Here is a 16,023-nt window from a genome sequence, read left to right as displayed (position 1 = left end):
CCCACTTGATCATGGTGAATGATTCTTTGAATGTGCTGTTGGATTCAATTTGCCAGTATTTGTTGAGAATTTTTGCATCCATGTTCATCAGGGATATTGGTCTGTAGTTCTCTTTTTAGTTTGAGTCTTTGTCTTGTTTTGGAATCTGGGTAATGCTGGGCTCATAGAACAAGTTTGGAAGTTTTCTTTCTATTTCTATTTTTTTGGAACAAACTGAGAACAATAAGTATTAACTCTACTTTAAATGTTTGGGAGAATTCCTCTGTGAAGCCATTTAGCCCTGGACTTTTGTTTTTAGGAGATTTTTCATTACTGATTCAATTTCTTTGCATCCACCTGGGTGGCTCCATCGGTTAAGCATCCAACTCTTGATTATGGCTCAGGTCATGATCTCATGATTCATGGGTTCAAGCCCTATGTTGGACTCTGTGCTGACAGTGCAGAGCCTGCTTGGGTTCTCTCTCTCTCTCTTTCTGTCTCTCTGTCTCTCTCTCCTTCTCTACCCCTTTCCTGCTCACAGTCTCTCTCTCTCTTTCTCAAAATGATTAAACACATAAATAAATAAATAAACAAACAAATAAATAAACAAACAAACAAACAAATAAATAAATAAAACATTAGTCTCTTGGGGCTCCTGGGTGGCTCAATGAGTTAAGCGTCTGACTTCAACTCAGGTCATGATCTCATGGTTTGTGGATTTGAGCCCCATGTTGGACTCTATGCTGACAGCTCAGAGCCTGGAGCCTGCTTCAGATTCTGTGTCTTCCTCTCTCTCTGTCCCTCCTCCACTCATTCTCTCTCTGTCAAAAAGTGAATAAACATTAAAAAAATTAAAAAAAATAAAATGAGTCTCTCATGGGCAGCATATAGATGGGTCTTGTTTTTTTGTCCATTCTAATATCCTATGTCTTTTGATTGGAGCATTTAGTCCATTTACATTCAGAGTAATTATTGGTAGATATGTATTTAGTGCCATTTTATTGCTTGTTTTGTCATTGTTTCTGGAGATTTTCTCTGTTTCTTTCTAGTTTTTGTCACTTTTGGTCTTTCTATCCCACTCAAAGCATCCCCTTAGATATGTCTTGCAGGGATGGTTTAGTGGTCACAAACTCCTTTAATTTTTGTTTGTGTGGGAAACTCTTTTTTTTTTTTTAATGTTTATTTATTTTCAAGAGAGGGAGACAGAGAGCAAGCAGGGAAGGGGCAGAAAGAGAGGGAGATACAGGATCCAAAGGAGGCTCCAGGCTCCGAGCTGTCAGCACAGAGCTTGACGTGGGGCTTGAACTCACAAACCGTGAGATCATGACCTGAGCTGAAGTCAGATGCTTAACTGACTGAGCCATCCAGGCACCCTGGGAAACTCTTTATCTCTCCTTCTATTCTGAATGATAGACTTGCTGGATAGAATATTCTTGGCTGATGATTATTTTTCCATTCAGCATTTGAATATATCATGCCACTCCCTTCTGGCTTACCAAGTTTCTGTAGAGAGATCTGCAACTAGCTTTACTGGTCTTCCTTTGTAAGTTAGGGACTTCTTTTATCTTGCCGCTATTAGGATTTTTTCTTTATCCCTATATTTTGAAATTTTAACTGCAGTATGTCTTGTTGCCCCGCTTTTGCTGATTTTGATGGGAGTTCTCTGTGCCTCCTGGAAATTAGATATCTGTTTCCTTCCCCAGATTAGGGAAATTTTCACCTATTATTTCCTCAAGTAAACCTTCTGCCCCCTTTTCTCTCTCTTCTTCTGGGACTCCTATAATACAAATGTTATTATGTTTGATGGAGTCACTGAGTTCCTTAACTCTACTCTCATGACCCATAATTCTTCTTTATCTCTTTTGTTCAGGTTCATAATAGTTTCCATTATTCTATCTTCTATATCACTTATTCATTCCTCTGCTTCTTTCATCCTTATGGTCATTATATCCAATCTGTTTCAAATCTCCCTTATTATATTTTTCATTTCTGATTTTTATAACTCTTTTATCTCTGTGGTAAGAGTGTCCCTTATATCTTCCATGCTTTCCCAAGCCCAGCAAGTATCCTTATGATTGTTGCTTTAATTCTCTCTCAGGCATATTACTTATATCTGTTTCGATTAGATCCCTGGCTATGACTTGTTCTTTCTTTTGAGATAAATTTCTCCATCTTGGCATTTTGTCAATGTCTGTATCTTTTTCTGTGAGTTAGAAAAGCCTATTATACTTCCTGCTCCAGAAAGTAATGGCTTTATGAAGAAGAGGTCATATAGTGTCCAGGTCCTGGAACTTCAGGGAGTGTTTCTGGTGTGTGCTGTGTGCACTCTGCTGCTGTGTTTTGGCTGCTTTATCCCTCAAGTCAGTCATCTGCAAATGGCAGCATTTGGACCTTAGCAAGAGTGTAGTGTATTTTAACTAGGTGTACTCTGGTCTGCTTGTTAAATAAGACCTTGTGGGGGGGGGGGCGTGGGGGGGGGGGGTTGTGCTGGTCTTGTAGGAAAGAGGCCCACTGTGCTGGTCCTTGGCACACCTGACCAAGAAAAGTAGCACCAGCAGGGTGCAGGGTGGTGGGACTTGGTATAAGCAGGTTAGGCAGCCACTGTCAGTGATGTGCTGCTTACTGAAGTTGGTTTTATGCTGAGGGGTGGGGGAGGAAAATGGCACCAGCAGCTCCTTTGTCCCCAGAGAGGGGTCTCTGTGCTTGCTGCTCTTAGGGAAGCACCCCCCCCAGAAGATCGAATAATTTTCCCTCACCCACCTCAGGCATTTTTCAGATCACTGTTTTCACACAATCTGTCTCTAGGTTGCTTGACTTCCTGGAACAGTGCAGTGCCCTTTGGGCTCTATCCCAGCCAAGTCTGCTGACTTTTAAAACTCCAAACTTTAGGGAATTGCTGTGCAGAGGGTCTGCACTGGTCTTCTGTGGGACGGTTTTGCCACTCTGGGATGGATACAGGTTTGACGGAGAAGGGCAGTCACAATAGAGCACAGGGGCAAGGGATTTGGAGCAAAACAGACTAAACAGCCAGTGTCTGGGTTAGGCACCTTCAGCAGGTGTTTCTGTGCCTATGCTGAGGGGAGGGGGAGGGAAATGGTGCCTGCCAGCTCTTTTGTCTTCAGAGAGGCAACTCTGCAAATGCCACCTCTCACAGATGTGTTCCAAGAAAAGCAAATAGTCTCTCTCCATGTGCTTAGATGATCCTCACATCAGGGCCATCTGCCCCAGGATTGCTCACATGTCTTCTCTTCAGTAGGGCAGTGCCTTCAGGGCTCTATCCTAACCAACACGACCTGATCTCTAAAACTCCAGTCTTTGAGCCCCAAAGATTACAAAAACTCATGAAGATCAACTCCTCTTATTTTCCCAGCCAATGACTTTGTGGATCTCCATGTGTGATTTGGGATCACAATGATTTGTGATCTCCTTGTGTGATCCCCTATGTGCTCCACTCTCATTTGCCTTTCTCTGCGACCACAGCTCCCTCCCCTCTGCAGTGCTCCTGATCCATTTCTCCCCTAAACCACGTCTCAGTCTCTGCACTTCCTACCTTCCTCAGTGTAGCGTCTTATCTCCCTCTAGTTGCGCAGTTTGTCCTGTCAGTTCTCAGGTTGATTTCTTGGCTATTCAGAATGATTTGATAGTTATGTAGGTGTGTTCAGGGGATGAGACAAGCCTAGGGTCCTCCTACTATGTTACCATCTTAGCTCCCCTTATGAATAGACCTCTTGTTCTCCACCTTTAGTCACGTTAAAGCAAACATATATTAAGCAACATAGGTACTATAAGATCTAATTGAAATATATATTTCTCAAGCATATTATACATAGCACAGTTAAGTGCTGAAAGTAAAAAACTATTGTGTTTTTCCTCAAAGGATAATTTTATTTCAATCATAGTTTCTCTCTGGAAGGTAACTTCACAATTTTCAGGGCTGACTTTAACATTTGAATACAGCAATTAAACTGCTACTTGATGTGATAATGAATATATATAGGCTGCGGAGAGGTCCAAGTATGAATTAAGTAACTTGTTATATTCTGGATGCTTCAGGCAAATTTCTTAAAGTTCTTGTATAATATGTATTTTGAATTCTGTCCAGCTATTTTCTGAAAGAGTCTGGAAACATCAAGATCTGGCACTCCAAAGGCTTCCCAAAGTGTAGCAGCTAACTAACTCCTGCTGTGTTATGAAACCAACCTCATCAAGATCAAAAAGCTTAAATGACATTTGTAGAATCTTTTCAGTGTTGATAGGATTGCACAGGGCAGTCAGTCCTATCACATATTCTCTGAATTCTATGCTACCATCATTATTCCTGTCAAAGGGGGCAAAAAGTTGTTCTAAGGGTTCTGAAATTAGGATTTTTAAATAATTTGCAAACTCTTCAAGCCCTATCTTCTCTCCCTTAGAGGCAACTGTAATTGCAGCATATTCATCCAGATGCTGATGAATATTATCCCAATCTCACTTCAATTTCTGGCTAATTTCTGTGAATTCCACCAAACTATCTTCCATGTGTAGTTAAAGGTTACCTGTGAAAATCATTAGTCTACAGTCTTCATAACTATGGTTTGTCACAGACACTCAGAGCATTTGCCATGTTGATCCTCACTATATCAGCAAAAGGGATGTGTCTTTTTTTTTCTTGATTATTTTGTATATAAATAGGCATGAACACCACTTCTCCTCTGGTGAAGAGTTGACTCAAGGTCAATATATAGACCTAAACCTGTCTATAGACATGTAAACCCCTCCTAGATCTAGGTCACTGTGTCCAGTGTGTTTAGGTACCTAGGTAGCACTGGCTGCACAGGAACACCCAGAGAGAAGTCCCCTAGTTTAAAAGTGACCAGACAGGTACAATTGGTTCACACTCCTTCCAAGAAAATCAGGATCTGTGGCCACTTCCTTTCAGATGTGAATAGCTTCAGGATTTCATTCCATGTATTCTTCCTGGAACTGGGGTCCTATCAGGTTACAAGCAGAGGCTGTGTTGGCATTAGGAGTTTTCCAGCCACTGGGGTCTGTGTGTTTTGACTTGCCTAGACCATCTAGGGTAACCCTGCCACCACACAGGCAATTGGATCAAAGAAAGTGGAGTGCGGCACTGTAACAAAGATGAGAGCCTCATCTCTGGTTGCATTTTCCCCCTTCACTTTAACCAGGAACCCCACTAAACAGAATGTTGACTGAAACAAGAATTTGAGGACTGGTTGCACCTGCTTCTTCCCCCAACTCGTAGTGGTGTTGGCTGGTTGAGCAGAACTGCCCTTGGTGGAAAGTGTGGCCACTGGCCAGAGGCCAACAAAGAGGAAGGCGATGCAGGACTCACATCCCAGCACCAGCACAGTCCCAGTGAGGATAAGACAGGCCCAGCGCCACCAACTGAGGTGCCTCTGCCGCCTGAAGGGGTTGGCCACTGCAGGTGGGTACGACATGCTCATCCCATGACTCATGGTGGACTCCCACACCTGCACCTCGAATTCCAAGCTTGGCTGAGCCCTGAGGCCAACTTCTCAGTGGTCTCAGGCTGTGGGTAGATTGGATCTGGGGGCAACCCTCAGAGCGCACTCCTTCCCCACATTCAAGTGCTCTTTCTGTTCACACATAATTAGAACTCTCAGATATAATGTGGGTTAATAGGAAATGAGGATGAATTACCTCTAAAATCAGAAAAGTTAAAAATGATAAATGGTGCAATAGAATCAAATCAAGAGTATAATCATTTTTGTTTTTTTTAAATGTTTTCCTTTTGACATATATGTTTAATAAATTATTTTCACATAATTTTTGACATTTATATTAAGGACATATTATATACCTACTAGGGATATGTTAATTTAAATAGATGAATATTAATTACAACTTTTTCATTTAAATGCCATTACCACTAAAGTTTACTTACTGTGAGATGCTTTGGGAGCTGGTAAGTCAAATTCATTTACTCTCCCTACAAATTGATTTCTACAGAGACAGTAATATCACTTCATGCTAAGAGGTTAAACTGATGGCACCCTTGAGCCTTTATATCTGTCACAAGCACTCTTCCACATGAATAGAAAATTAGAATATATCCATTATCATAGGCTGGAATTAGCCATGGCACATTTGATTCATATTCTTAACATGAGTCCACATGAACCAGTCAGCATTCCAAACTGACATTAAGTAACAACAACGAACCCTAAAATCACCTTTGTCAGTAACAAGTTTTCAGTAAAATAAGTCAGGACTATTTTACTGGGTCAACATACACTGCCAATGAAGTCCTATTCCTCCCTTTGTTGCTGCCCTTCAGAAAGGATCAAAAGGAAAGCATAATCAAAGTTGGTGTGAACCAGGCTTTCTTCTATACCTTGTAAAATTTGCAACTCTGAAAGTGCTATATAGGATATTCCTATATTTGCTAATTACTAACATAACTTCCTTTTCCCAGGATTAAAAGTCAAATTGTAGGTTTCTGAGAAATGTTTCTATTTATTGGAGCACAGCAGGTTACCAATAAAACAGAAAGAGCAGTGTAGATACAGAGCCTGTTATCTTACTGGAAAGATTAGAGGCTTTATAACCAGATTGAATCTAGGTCAGATTCTGGTTCCAACAGTTATGCTGTGGGCATTGGCCAACCTTATTTTCACATCTATAAATTGGTAATACTCTGTACCTTGCAATGTTATTATGAGGCACAAGCACAATGTATACAGAAAATTGGGTTTTTATTAATATATACAAGTTGCTTAGGATACAATGATGAGAATTCTTAGAGACATTCCACTTTCTTCTGTCACTGTCAGAACTACACTTAGGAATACATTTTTTTCACCAACTTAGTCTTGTTTAGGAACACAGTTGTAGTTTCTATGGAACCATAATTTGGCGATGTTACTGGTTGTCTCCCATGCTAAAGGAGAGCAACCCAAGAGAATGAGTAGTATTCCCTTGAGCTTGTATCATTCTCTATTTTGTAACTCTTCCCATTCTTATTTGTAATGTTTATTTCTACTCTTGAATCCTTGTTTAATTTAACTGCGTTGTGTGTATGCTTCTTTAAGGGAAAGTTCCATGTTACCATGCCGTCTTTCTTTTATATTTCCCTCACGTGCCTAGCAATGTGTCAGATATGTTATTTATTCATTAAGCAAATATGTGAGTGCCTACAATGGAGCCAGGCCCTTATTCTAGATGCTGGATATATGCCAGTTAATAGAACAGTAAAAAACTCTGCCTTGTGGAGCTTAGATTCTAGTGCACATAGGAAATACTGAATTCAATTCTGGTTGCCTTAATGGGGCAAAAGGACATTTTGATCCTTTGTCTAAATCTCTCACCAATTTAGCTGGAAGATTTAGACAAGTAATTTGTTGGATGTGCTTTTCTACTTTGCAATGTTTAATACATATGTATGTATACATGAGAATCTCTACATCACCTGTTATTAGCTTTCCAGTGTAAGTAGTATTATGGCCTGTTTTAAAAATGCATATTCTTCTAGTCATATTTGCCTTCAAACTAATAAATATACTATAAATCCAAGAGATTTGACAATAGAATTTTTTAATGGTTGAAAAATAGTAAAAAGAACTTTTGAACAATAAAATGAAAATTTATATACCATTGCAGGTTTACCTTTTTTTTAAATATGGCACAGCTAATCTTTAATTTACATTTGTAAAAGGCACCAGATGTTAACAGGGCAAAGAATGCAAGAAACCAAAACTGAGCCATTTCCCCCAACGTCCTTTTTGTACTATTGCACACATTTTAAGGCAGCTGCTTTTCTGTGCAAAATTCAACAGAAGAAAATTGATATCATGTTACAAGTTCACACATTCTCAGATTTTTTTCAATATGATTTGTCAGGATACTTATGATAAAGCATATTAAAACAATTTTTTCCTAATAAGCTTAAAGAGGTTGATGAACAATTATTAAAAATTATTTAGAGATTTCATTACAGATCCCTCATAGAAGATATAGAAAAGTCAATCTTTTCTTCTCGTTTCTTCCTTCAGAAATGTCCATATCAATTTGTTCACTATATCAGGTTGTTCTTGCTGAAGCCAGTGACTGACATCTGACAGTATAGTTAGCCTGAAATAATTTTTAACATAAATCTTTGTGACTTCAGCCATCTCAGCCTCCATAAATGCATCTTTTTCTCCCCACAGTAGGAGTGTTGGAGTGGTCACCATGTGATGTTTGAGAGGCAGGCAGCTATAAAAACAAAACACGTGGATTTGAGATTCATTGTAAAAATTAAAATAACATTTTTCCGTTGTATTCCTTTAGGCCATACGTGCTCACAGGAAGCAATATTGTCACCAATGGGGTGAAATTTGGTTCTCGGGAGAGTGATAACAATATTACTTTCTTTATATATAGATCATGGTTATACACACAGTATATAAACAAATATTAAAATTTCATAGGGTGGGGAGCAATTGGGAAAAAAAAACTCATCTAAAATGGCTCCTTAAGGAGGTGATGATGAAAGAATGAATGGTTGAGAAACACTGCTTTAGGCAATCAATCTATACAATAAAAAATTTAAAAGGCTATTTAAGAAAGGGCTCAATAAAATTTTTAATTGGATGAAGCTAACAAAATTTATAATGAAGGATATAAATTAAGTATGAAATTCACCACTATGAGGAATAATTTGCTTTAAAAGGATACCAGAATTTTTGAGTGGTGTGATAAAAGAGTTTTAAATTAAAAAAAAATTTTTTTTTCAACGTTTATTTATTTTTGGGACAGAGAGAGACAGAGCATGAACGGGGGGAGGGGCAGAGAGAGAGGGAGACACAGAATTGGAAGCAGGCTCCAGGCTCTGAGCCATCAGCCCAGAGCCTGACGCGGGGCTCGAACTCACGGACCGCGAGATCGTGACCTGGCTGAAGTCGGACGCTTAACCGACTGCGCCGCCCAGGCGCCCCATAAAAGAGTTTTAAATGATGTCACTTTAAATATATTCAAAATTGTTTTTTAGATAACATAATGCATTTTATATGAAATTGGAACTGAGAAGTCAGAAAATATATATGGACTGAGTTTTACCGTTAAATAGTACTGTATTTATTTTGCAAGAAGATTTTATATATATATATATATATAGAGAGAGAGAGAGAGAGAGAGAGAGAGAGAGAGAGGCAGGCAGAGGGAGAGAGAGAGAGAGAGAGAGAGAATCCCAAGTGGCATCCATGCCCAGTACAGAGCCCGACATGAGGCTTGATCCCCACAACTCTGTCATCATGATCTGAGCCAAAATCAATAGTCAGATGTTCAACTGACTGAGCCACCCAGGCACCCCAGAAGATTCTTTTTAAAACAACGTTTTATTGTTTATTTTCTTAAGTAAAGTATAAAGAATAAAATCATGCATAATTCCATCATTAAGAGATAACCTTTTGGCCATTTTCCATGCATACAGTTGAAACCATACTATAAATAAAATGCAATAAATATACACAATATATATACAGTATCCATATTCAAATTTCACATTGCATTATAACTTGAGAATTTTCTCATTTCATAATGTTTTATATCAAAAATAATTATAAAAGATACTATTTTATGGTATAATTACCCATAAATAACCCATAAATGACTATTCTCCTATAAATGAATATTTTTAGATTATATCATTAGTTAAAACAAGGGGATGATGTTTTAAGTGATGCTATAATGAGCATTCTGTGCCCAAATCTTTTTTGGCATTTTAGATAATTTCTTTCAGCTAGATCCCTAGAAGTGGAATTCGTGAGCTAAAAGACTATAAATATTTTTAAAGCTTTTGACAGCTACTGCTACACTCTTTTTCAGAAAGGTGGGATGGTATTAATTACAATCCTGTTGACTAAGCATGAATATGAACATCTTACTAGACACTCTGCAGCACTGACTTCCATTTTTGCTAGTTATCAAAAATCATGACTGTGGCTACTTGGGGTCAATAGGATGCTGCTTGAATGTGCAGGATATCACATATGTCCACTAAGGACTTAACTTTTGACTCTCATGCAGGTGGCCATTGTTTGGTTATAATGCTCCTAAAAATTAAATTATTTGTGAATGGGTAAACTAATAGAAAATATATTCATTCGGGGCGCCTGGGTGGCTCAGTCGGTTAAGCGTCCGACTTCGGCTCAGGTCACGATCTCACTGTCTGTGAGTTCGAGCCCCGCGTCGGGCTCTGTGCTGACTGCTCAGAGCCTGGAGCCTGTTTCAGATTCTGTGTCTCCCTCTCTCTCTGACCCTCCCCCGTTCATGCTTTGTCTCTCTCTGTCTCAAAAATAAATAAATGTTAAAAAAATTAAAAAAAAAAGAAAATATATTCATTCTATGCATAATTTTGATACATGGATTGCTATACAAACTTGCAAGTCACTCAAATTCTAGGGCTCATAAAATATTCAAAAGTAAAACATTTTTTCTTTTTTTTTTAACATCTTAAACTTTATTTATTTTGAGAGAGAGAGGAAGAGAGCAAGCACACATAAGGGTGGAGGGAGAGGCAGAGAGAGAATCTTTAAGCAGGCTCCACTCCTAGCACAGAGCCCGACTTGGGGCTCAATCCCAAGAAGTGTGAGATCATGACCTGAGCCCAAATCAGGAGTCAGAGGCTTAACTGACTTGAGCCACCCAGGCGCACCCAAAAGTAAAACAGTTTCTAACAGTTATCTGCATATTTAACAATATGTGAGCATGTCATAATTGAATCAGTAAGGTAAGAGGAGTTTTAAAAGACAATTAGTTAGAAAGCAAAGAAAAATATAAATTCTTCACTCATATGTGACATTTAAGAAACAAAACGAACAAAGAAAAAAGGAGACAAATCAAAACAAACAAACAAACAAACAAACAAACAAACAAACAAACTCTTAACTATAGAGAACAAACTGGTAGTTGCCAGAGGGGAGGGAGGTGGGGGATGGGTGAAATAGGTGAAAGGGATTAAGAGTGTACTTATTATGATGATCACTGAGTAATGTATAGAATTGTTGAGTCACCATATTTTACACCTGAAACTAAAATAACACTATATGGTAATTATAGTTGAATTAACAAAATAAACAAATAAATAAAATGAATTTAAAAATTTTAAAACTTTTTAGAAAAGAAAAAAAAATAAAGAAAAATATAAATTATTTACCAGATCAAATTGGACTTAAAAGGGAGAAGTTTCCAGAAAACTAAAAGAAGAGCACATTCTCTGGTCCTGAGGTTTCAAACTGCTAAACTTCACAGGAAATATGTTACATATAAAAGAAAGTATGTACAGCATGGTGACTATAGTTAGTAATACTCCATTGCATATTTAAAAGTTGCTGGGAGAGTAGATCTTAAAAATTCTCAACACACAAAAACTTTATAACTATGTATACAGATTTTGACTTCTGGTGATTATCTCATAATATATACAAGTATCAAACCATTGTACACCTACAATTAATGTAATGTTTTAGGTCAATTATACCTCAATATAAATAAAATAAACAAATAAATAAAAAGCAAAACATCATTGTAGAAGAGTATGTTAAGCTGAAGAACTTACTGGGAAAACACTTGATAAAATATTTCTGATTAAAAGTGACTAACCTTAGTACAGAAGCAATTTGAAAAATCTGAAAACTGTTAACAGGTAGTAACAATTTCCGGTCTATACTGTTAATCATTCAACCTACCAAAATATATCTTAACATACCTATTTCAAATAAGTCTGATTTTACCATGTTACTCTTCCAAACTCTGAGTTATCAGCTGATGTGTAAGTATTAAGGCAGCAGTGTCCAGAATGTTATACATTCCATCCATTAGTTTTGTGTGTGGAAATATTTTAGTACTATAAGAAGATAATGTGGAAAATAATCACACCCACACAATCACCACTAGCTTAAGAAGCCAAACATGGCAAACATGATAACATATTTCTGCTGACCTTTCTTTGATACCATTTTTCTTCACCTCACCCTAAGGCAGTGGTTCCCAAAGTGTGGGCAACAGACTAGCAGCATCAGCATCATCTGTGAACTTGGCAGAAATAACGCTTGGGACCCACCCCAGACTGACTGAATGGTAGGGTCCTGCCATCTGTTTTACATGCTATTGTAGAGAACTACTACCATAGCAGGAATGACTAGGTTGAATTTAGTTATTATCATCCCTGTGATGTTTTTCAATTTTTACTTTATGTATTAAGATACCTCTCCCTCATTCCTATGGTTTCTTTGAATAGTGATTTTCCTTAAGCCCTCCTGGATCCTTGTCCCACCCCTGAACGATGAGTGACAGTTGTTGGTGCAGAGTACTGGACTAGGTGGGTCTATCAAGTAATACGTGCTTAGGGTGACAGATTTAATCTCTTTCTCCTCTCTCTCTACCAGATAACGGAAGGCAGTGACCTGAGAGGCAGAGAAAGTCGAGTTTGTTCTGCAAACTGTTCCACAAGTGAACTGATCTAAAGTTTAGACTAGCAGTAGGGAATTAGCAAGACCATTCTCATATTAAGCCATAGTCTTCAATCTATCCTTAATCAGTAATGAAGGTGATGTTTTGGTTTTCATTTACTGACCCTTGTTTGATTTCTCAACTTGTTCAGAAATTAGTCAGGAAAAGGGGGTACTATTTGTCAGATATCCCCAAATATAGTACACAGATTTCTACAAACAATATATGGAGGTGTTTTGCATTTCTAGAACTCTATATAAATGGTATAGTACTGTACAAAAGCTTCCACACCTGTGTCTTAATATCATATATATATATTTAAAAAAATTTTTTTAACGTTTTATTTATTTTTGAGACAGGGAGAGACAGAGCATGAACAGGGGAGGGTCAGAGAGAGGGAAACACAGAACCCGAAACAGGCTCCAGGCTCTGAGCTGTCAGCACAGAGCCCGACGCGGGGCTTGAACTCACAGACCGTGAGATCATGACCTGAGCCGAAGTCGGCTGCTTAACCGACTGAGCCACCCAGGCGCCCCTTAATATTATATTTTTAAGATTATCTATTAATGATACATTTAGTTCTACATCATTTTTACTCCTATATAGAATTTCATCTTATGATTATACCGTAATTAATCCATTTTCCTGTTAATGACCATTTAAGGGGTGCCTGGGTGGCTCAGGTGGTTAAGTGTCTGACTTTGGCTCAAGTCATGATCTCACAGTTGGTGAGCTGGGCTCTGTGCTGACAGCTCTGAGCCTAGAGTCAGCTTCGGTTTCTTTGTCTCCCACTCCCTGCCCCTCCCCCACTCATAGGCTTGGGCGCACTCGTGCGCACCCCCACTCTGTCAAAAATAAATAAGCATTACAAAAATTAAAAATAAATAAAAATTTCCAATTATTTTGATAATTCAAATAATATTGAACTTATTCTTGTACATCCCCTTGTGCACATATGAAAGCGTTTTCTTACAGTATATTCCCCAAAACAGAATTGCTTCTTCAGAGAGTATGCACATCTTCAACCTTAGTCAATACTGTCAGGTTGTTTTCCGAGCTGATTGTATGCTCCAAAGAAGCATGTAAGAATTCATTTTGCTCCATATCACTGCTAACACTTTTCTCAAAAGTTTAAATATTTCCAACCGAATGAGAGTGGAATACTTTTCACTTACCTGATGTGGTAGAGACTGCTCCCTAAAACCTCTTCCTTTCTACCACAGTGATAGAAAATCTAGTTTTCTATCTGGGAAAATACCCAGAATAAAGACTGCCTACATTTGCCAGAGTTCTTGCAGCAAGGTGAAGATATGAGAAACAATGTGTGTAACTTCTAAGTTGTGTACACTATGCCTTCCCCTCCCCTCTTCCCACTGACTGAAATGCAGCCATGGTGGTAAACCATCTTGGACCACACGAACAAGGGCGACACCCCAGGGATGGCAGAATAACAAGACATAAAGTGCCTAGGTCTCGGACCAAAGAGACAGTTTTGATGATTTCATGGAGCAAAGCCAACAAACCAACCTAGACTTTTACTTGTGAGAGAAATACATTTCTTTTTTTATGATAATATTATTTTAGGTCTCTATTACAAATAGTGAAACCTATGTTCTATATCTGACTACTAGGAAGATTTGGCATCTTTAATGTTATTGACCATTAAATTCCTCTTCTGTGAATTGTCTTTTCATATATTTGCCCATTTTTTGATTGGGCTACCTTTTTATCGATTCGGAGCATTCTTTATAAACTCTAGATATTGTTAGCACATGACTGTGTATTGCAAACAATGTTTCCCCATCTAAACTTGCCTCTCATTCTATATCATTTGATATATAAATGTTTTTATTTTCATGCAAATTTATCAGTCTTCTTCATAATTTAAGCTGTTTATGTCTTTTTTTTTTAATTTTTTTTTTTAACGTTTATTTATTTTTGGGACAGAGAGAGACAGAGCATGAACGGGGGAGGGGCAGAGAGAGAGGGAGACACAGAATCGGAAACAGGCTCCAGGCTCTGAGCCATCAGCCCAGAGCCCGACACGGGGCTTGAACTCACGGACCGCGAGATCGTGACCTGGCTGAAGTTGGACGCTTAACTGACTGCGCCACCCAGGCGCCCCTAAGCTGTTTATGTCTTATTTAAGAAATCTTTCCTACCTGAAGTTATGAAAGCATTTTCTGATCTTCCAAACATTTGAAAGTTTTGCTTATGTTTAGGTTTTTTATTTCCCTGAGGTTTATTTCTTGTTTAGTAAGAGATAGGGATCTAATTTCATTTGGCTCTATATGGATATCTAATTGTTCCAGCAACATGTATAGGATCTTTCACCACAGACTCAAAATGTTCTGTCATAGTAGGTTCCCATATGTGTGGCTCCATTTTTGGGCTTTCTTCTCTGTTTTGTTAGTCAATTTGTCTATCCCAGAGTCGATGCCATATTTTACTAATTTTATAGCCTCATTACAAGCCTTAATATTTAATAGGGTTAGTCATCCATCTATCCTTTCCTTTAAAACTATCTTGGCCATTCTCAGCCTTAGGCTCTTTCATACAAATTTCAGAATCAGTTTTTCAAGTTTCAAAAAAGTTTCCTATAGTTTTGATTGAAATTAAATTAAATTAATAGTTTGTGAGAAATCAAGAACTTTATGATATTGAAGTTTTCCAATCATGAACATGATAAACCAGGGCTAATTTTCACTAGTTTATACCAGCATGTCTGTATGGATTGTTAAAATGTTAAAATACTTCTCTACTGATTAGTAAATATCTACTGCCCTGAGCCTGTATTCTTGACTACTTCCAATAAGTTTTGACAATCTATAAAGGTAATCTTTTGTTAGAGTCATTCCTATACACCTAATTTTGTTGTTGTTGCTATTGTAGGCGTATCTATTTTTTTTTAATGTTTATTTATTCTGCAAGAAAAAGAGAGAGAGAGGGAGGGGCAGAGAGAGAGGGAGAGGGAGAATCCAAAGCAGGCTGTGCTGTCAGTGCAGAGCCCAGTGCAGGGCTCAATTTTACGAACCATGAGATCATGATCTGAGCCGAAATCCAGAGTCAGACTGAGCCACCCAGGTGCCCTGGGGTATCTATTTTTAAAATACGTTTTCTAACTGTTCATTTATAAGATCATAATTTTTGTATATTGTATTTATGTATATCAACTTTGCTGAACTATTTTTGTTTAAATAGCTTTTCTGTAGATTCTTTTTCTAGATTGTAACCACATTATCTATGAATTATCATGGCTTTGTTTGTTTCTTTCCTAATACTTACACTTTTCTTTTTTTTTTTTCTTATGTGGCTAAAATCTTCAAAATGGTGAATAGAAGCAGTTATAGTTGGCAAGTTTATCTTTAGACTTTATTTTTAGATAAAATGCTTTTAGTGTTTCATCATAGAGTATGATGTTTGCTATAGGTTTCTAAGACCAAAGTTCCCTTCTGCTTTGTTGTCATAATAGAATCATACTGTGATTAATATAAAGACACTAACAGACACAGAGAATATCAAGTGTAATGGCAAAGGGAAAATAAATCTGCAAAGGTGATTTTAAAAGCAAGGGATAACATATTCTCTCAG

The 16,023-nt window shown here is 37.9% G+C and overlaps 1 protein-coding gene and 1 pseudogene across 1 annotated transcript in view; both read right to left on the bottom strand.

Moving 5' to 3' along the window:
• Positions 1-3,939: 3,939 nt before the first annotated feature.
• LOC122479423 lies at positions 3,940-5,923 on the bottom strand (annotated as a pseudogene).
• A 758-nt stretch (positions 5,924-6,681) lies between these two features.
• EPHX4 (epoxide hydrolase 4) overlaps positions 6,682-16,023 on the bottom strand; it is a 43,849-nt gene continuing 34,507 nt past the window's right edge. The window contains exon 7 of the mRNA XM_043575563.1: positions 6,682-8,196. Within this exon, the coding sequence (XP_043431498.1) occupies positions 7,965-8,196 (232 nt within the window). The 3' untranslated portion in view covers positions 6,682-7,964. The remainder of the gene's footprint in view (positions 8,197-16,023) is intronic.

Source organism: Prionailurus bengalensis, chromosome C1 (assembly GCF_016509475.1).
Source record: "Prionailurus bengalensis isolate Pbe53 chromosome C1, Fcat_Pben_1.1_paternal_pri, whole genome shotgun sequence".
NCBI classification, from domain to species: Eukaryota; Metazoa; Chordata; class Mammalia; order Carnivora; family Felidae; genus Prionailurus; species Prionailurus bengalensis.
The sequence above is the reverse complement of the archived record's forward strand: the minus strand, read 5'-3'. Positions and strand labels throughout refer to the sequence as shown.